At 40.5% G+C, this 5,698-nt stretch overlaps 1 protein-coding gene across 1 annotated transcript in view; it reads right to left on the bottom strand.

Annotated features, from left to right (window-relative positions):
- Positions 1-691: 691 nt before the first annotated feature.
- Positions 692-5,698, bottom strand: part of arfgef2 (ADP-ribosylation factor guanine nucleotide-exchange factor 2 (brefeldin A-inhibited)) — a 31,255-nt gene continuing 26,248 nt past the window's right edge. Inside the window, exon 39 of the mRNA XM_036590904.1 lies at positions 692-2,613. Within this exon, the coding sequence (XP_036446797.1) occupies positions 2,449-2,613 (165 nt within the window). The 3' untranslated portion in view covers positions 692-2,448. The remainder of the gene's footprint in view (positions 2,614-5,698) is intronic.

Genomic DNA, 5,698 nt, shown 5'->3' with positions numbered 1-5,698 from the left:
TCAGAGACAGACTGGTGGACGGAAAGCGCATGCGCACACGATGCCTGCGTTTTTCAGGCTGCTGCTCGTCAGCCTCTCTTACCTTACAACCCCAGCAGCAGGACAGAAGATGGACTTGTTTGTTTTTTAAGAAGTGTTTGTTTTTTAAGTATTAGCTAGTGACATGTCATGGTCAGAGGAGTCGAAGTGGACCAGCTCGCTCTGTGGCTGCACAGGTTTGTTTTTTATAAATGTGTGAATGTTTTGGTAAAGTTTCCAAAACAGCCGGTCTCGTCCTGAACAGCGCTCTGAATTTCCGTGCACTCACCGATCCGCAACTTTTGGATGACTTCGAGAAACAACGCAGCTTCCAGGCGTGTTTTGTGTGGGCACGTCTTGTGACTCGACTGCGAAGAAGCCAGTTTACTTTAAACAGCTGTATGTTAGTTAAAAGTTCCGTAAAACCCAACAGAACCTCAGCTCGCCTAAACAAAGACTGTCAAAGTCACTATGGTAACCTTTGTTACCCCTAAAAACGGTCTTGTAGTTCTATTCCTTGCAGTTCAGCGCTGAAGTGGAGCGCCCCCCCACGGCGGGAACACTCAACAGCAACTCCCTTAATACAGACTTATCGAAATGGATCACCTGGGTTTGTCCAAGAGATATGAACATCAAACCAGCGTGGAAATGAACCTTGAACAAGAAAATGTGCAACTGTGCAGAACTGAATTTTTATTGATTAATTCACCAAATGCCTGGAAGATTACATCACAATGTGTAGAGCTCCTTTTTCCTTTATTTTACATGAAAACTTTACACTTTGTATTTCTTTTTACTGTATATATATTTATATTTCCCCATACTTGAGGGAGGCAGAGTGGACATATATAGTTGCGAGGGAAGGAATGCTTTCAGAAAATATTTAAAAGCACTTCATAGAATTAAATACATCCGCATAAAAATGCATCCAGGGCTTCATACGCTCTGGTAATACCGAGGCTCGATACTGCTAGATTTAAGTACAAACATGTCTGCATTGTACAGTATATGTATTTCTCTTTGTTTTCTTGGTTTAGCTTGGTGTTGGTGTGACAACACTGGCTGGAAGATAATGAAGCGCGTCAGCTGACTTATTCATACTCAAAATCAGGAACCAGCTCAGCTGAGGGTTGGTGTGGAAAGAAAAAATTCTGCCTGCCAAGCAAATATCTTTAACATGCTTTAAACCAACAGCTGTTCACCACACACCTGCAGGTTTACTGCTATGTAGAAGAAAAAAAAAATTCAGGAATGCTCAAAGACCTCAGCTTTTCCCTAAATGTAGACCCAGCGGAACTCATTTCATTCATCTTTCATAGGCCCAGCAAATTGTATGCGCTTCATGCAGGGAAGAGTAGTGTACTGCCGAATGAGTGGGAACTCCTGGAGGGAATGCTAAATGAAATCAACAAAAGTGTTTTTGAGAGCAGCCATGTTACATCACCCACGTTCCCAGGCCAACACAGGGCCGGCTACATTTCACTGAAAGAGCCCTGAACTGGAATCGGCCTCCTCTCCATCTCCATGAACATATTCAATAGAATATGAAAGGCTCCTCATTCAGAACTCTTACTGTTAAATGTCTGGTACTTACAACCCAAGGCTACTAGTCCTTTAATCTTGTGGAGCATAAATGCTATGTTACAAAGAAAATGTTTGTAATAAATAATGTATAAGGTATGCCTAGATTGGGACATCCATAATAATATGTTTTTTTTTTATTTACCAGTAACTAAAGCTCCAACCAGAAGCTACCAAATATCACAGCCCAGGAACTCTAACTACTATAGTTTAATGAACGCTGCCTCAAGAGTCATGGAGCTGTTACAGCAGTATCCTACCACGATTCCTGACTGGGGTTTTAATGATAAGTCTCTCTCCTCTTCATATAGGCACAGATATGCAAATCTGCTATAAATTACAAGCTTGTAAATTATGATATTTGAATTTTCTTTCAGCTCTGTGCATTTGGATATCGCTGTTTGTTCACTTATTAAAATAAGGACAAAATAATTCAACAGATAAGACAACAACAAAAAAAAAAAACAAACAGAAAAAAACAAAAACAAAACACAAATCAACTGACCCACAAACAGGAACAGGATACACAACAGTACTTTCAGTAAATTATCATTGTTGCCATAATCCCCCTCCCTTTTAGAATGTAGGACTAATATTATTTAACTTGAGCCACATCACTGAACAGAGAAGAGCCCTGCTGGGTCACACGGAGCCGTTCTCACTTGAAGGGGAGCTGAGAGGTGAAAGATCAGGAGATCCAGACGTGGAGGGCGACTTCGGGTGAGCAGAGTCAGCATCAGCTTCAAGCACTCCTGCACGGTCCTTCGCACCAGAGGAGGGCCACGCACGCTCCAGCTCTCCCGGCCCCCTCCGTTCCCAGTTCTCTACCGACATGGGCCCTACTGTGCTCTACGAGGCCGGGGCTCGTGCGGCTGCCATTTCAGGAGCGGCGATGTGGAAGACTGAACCGATGCGGAGGAAGAAGCGGCGCAGGACGGCACGCAGCTCAGGGATGAGGTCGAACTGCATCATCTCGCACAGGTAGGGGTAATAACAGGAGGCATGCGGCTTGAACTGAGGGAGAGAGAATGTGTTCATTAGGGCTCCAAGTATCGATCATTTCTATAATCAACTATTATTCAAGTAATCAACCAGTCAAATCATTGTGCATTCTTCAGTTCCCTCCAGTTCACCATCATTTAAAGTTCTATTTGTGATGAGTGAGGTCATGGTCTATTCTGTACTCAGTGACATGCACAAATAAGGAACTACCTCACTTGACAAAGCTTGCTGGTTTGCAAGCTGTATTTTGGCCAGTCTGATAATTTCAAATAAATGTATGAGTGTTAGTTTGCATTTAAGCATGTAAAGTAGCAAAATTCCTAATTTCACTACTGATGACAGCCTCAAAGCTCACAGTTTACAAGTCACATGATAATTAAGGGAAAGATATATTTATGACCAAACAAACAGGATTTGGACCTTGTCACGGTGGTGGGTGATTTACAAAACCTTTTGGACCCAGGGCTCGTCCGGATGCTCATGGCAAATGTGGCTATGTGATGATGAAAAAAACCTCAGATGTCTATGGTACAGCTAAACAGTGGAAAGCAGATCACCCCCTACACTATCTGTAGTAGCAGAGAGTAAAGCACAAACTAACACAGGGTAAAATCTAACATGGATAATTTTGTGTAGTAAAACAGGCTGAAGTAGAACGCACTGTTAGTTATGGTCTTGTATCCCCACAGCAATGCCATCTGCAAGCTGTTATTTCAATCAAGCAGATTTCTCGGGATTGTCCCCTAAAGACTGTTTTTGTACCATGAAAGTAACTTTTTCCATCAAAGTCATTGAAACCACATTTATATTATTTTATTCATCCTCTCAGTGGCTGTAATAAAGCACAATTTTGAGGCATGTAAATGCCTCACAGTGAGAGCTAGCCAGGCTTAAGTACAGCCTCCACATGGTGGGGTTAGTTATAAAGCAGAGTTACAACTAAGGCTCCCAAAGGAACAATGGGACAAGTCTACGTGTCCCATTTAAGAAAACAGTCAATATGAAATTTTTAAAGCACAGATTCAATCAAATAACTACAATTATGTAAATAAAATATTGAAATTTTATTGTGCTGATATTTGCTCCTCTGCTTTGTGCTAAATAAATAAACAGCCTCTAATCTAATCTATCTATATATTTTTTTTTACAAATAAATTTGTATGAATTTAGGTTGGAAAGCTCATCTGGTTTAAACAACATAGAACTATTGAATATTGTAATATGTATTGAATTAATTTCTTGTGTTTTACATCCAATTTACCAGACTTTTAAACAAACAATCTAGATATGTTACAACTAATCCCACAAGCGGGGATAATTATAACTTTTGAACTCACTTCGCTTCAGCTGAATTGTTCACAAACAGTAGGTATTAGAAAGTTTTTGCTTTTGTTTATAGCAGAGCTGTAGGTTGCTTGTTTAAAAATCTAATCTAGCTGAAATACTCTGAAAACTATTCAAACTCAAAAATGTGCCCTGTTCTCAAGCTGTCATAAATACTGCTTTACAGATTTACTGAACTTTACATTTTTTTAAAACCAATTGAAATGTAGAATATTTTTGTCTATACTCAAACTTGTGACACTAGCCTTGTTTACAATAAAACGTGTCCCATACCCGGATGTTGTCCATACATGCATTTAAAAAGACGTGAAACTGCGTGTGATGGGAAGGCGTTGAGATCTAGCTGTGCTGATCCTGAGGCAGAACACTCATTGTCACCAGACCTTTATGAGTGTCAACACAATGCAGCAAGCTTGACTACATTCTTAGTCTGACACCATGTGGACTCCACCCACAACTTTTAATATCTAAAGCTTATAAGCCATTAGACACACGTGAAGGACAGTACACAATTTACTCATCCCAGCTGCCACCCATATTTTTATTTTGACTTCAGTACTAAGCAAACATACATAACTCACCATCTTTTCTTTCTCTGTAACTTAAAAGCCTAAAAGAACAGAGAATAGCTTGTAGAATCTACATGTTCACATTACCAGGTTGAAGTGGCAGAAATTTTTTGCCCTAATGTGACTCAGATCTAATGTTTTCAGGGCTGTGTGGACACACAAATCTGATCTTTTTAAATTTGACCTGAGTCACTTTCATATGTGGTCCTAGATTGGATACGTATCCAATTTGTGGCCATGCGACCTTAATGTGATGCTCAGATTGGAATTAGTTTGCTTTTTTTCCACTGCGCGTGCGCCATCATTCAGTGTTACCATGGTAGCAGCACTGAACAGAAGTTAAAGCCTGTAAACGGTAGAAAAGCAACACATCTCACCTTTTTCGCCTTCGTCTCGCTCTGATAATGAACAGCTAAGAGCTGTTCAGAGTTAATTATCTTCTCTGCGAAGCTCGTTCTGCTCATTAGTTTGTTTGATGATGATGCACGAGATTCATTCACGTGACGTTACTCAGTAGGATGTGCGCATGCGGGTCATTTCAGGACGCCAATTCGTTCACATTAATGACAGATTTGAATCACTTACTTAAATGAGTGTGAATTATCGTGTCAGAGAGATCGGATTTCAGCGAAAAATCGGATTGGAGCAATGAGGCTTGTAATGTGAATGTAGCTTTACTGTGCTGTGGCACCATGAAAGACTGATTTAAAAACACTACTGCGCAGAGGCAAGAGATCCTATCAACATCCGTATGCAGAAGCTACACCTGAAAAAGGCAAGTGTAAACAAGCCATGTCTTGATCGGATAATGACGATAGAATATCAATGCCGAGTCTGAACAGGGCCTAACTGTTGCAGCCCTACTTTATGTTTTAGTAAAAGATCATGTGACAGGCTGTAGACAAAAACAAGATCACATGCAAATGTGATGACCAACATCAAGAAACTAAAGACGCACTTAAACTTAAAATCAACTCAAAGGTCAACACTGAAAGAACAAATGTTTTCTTTTTAAATTGAGGGGTTGTTACAAAAAAAACATTCCAAGCAGATGGAGTTCCTGGAGTTAACCTGGAACAGGACTGGGAAAAGTATGCTTTGATGTTATCTCAGCACTGTGATGAATGGCAAAGGCTATCTGAATGAGCGACAGGGAAAGCCTGAGGTGGCTGACATGTGACTCC

Source organism: Colossoma macropomum, unplaced genomic scaffold (genome assembly GCF_904425465.1).
Source record: "Colossoma macropomum unplaced genomic scaffold, Colossoma_macropomum, whole genome shotgun sequence".
NCBI classification, from domain to species: domain Eukaryota; kingdom Metazoa; phylum Chordata; class Actinopteri; order Characiformes; family Serrasalmidae; genus Colossoma; species Colossoma macropomum.
This window is presented reverse-complemented; position numbering and strand designations above follow the sequence as displayed.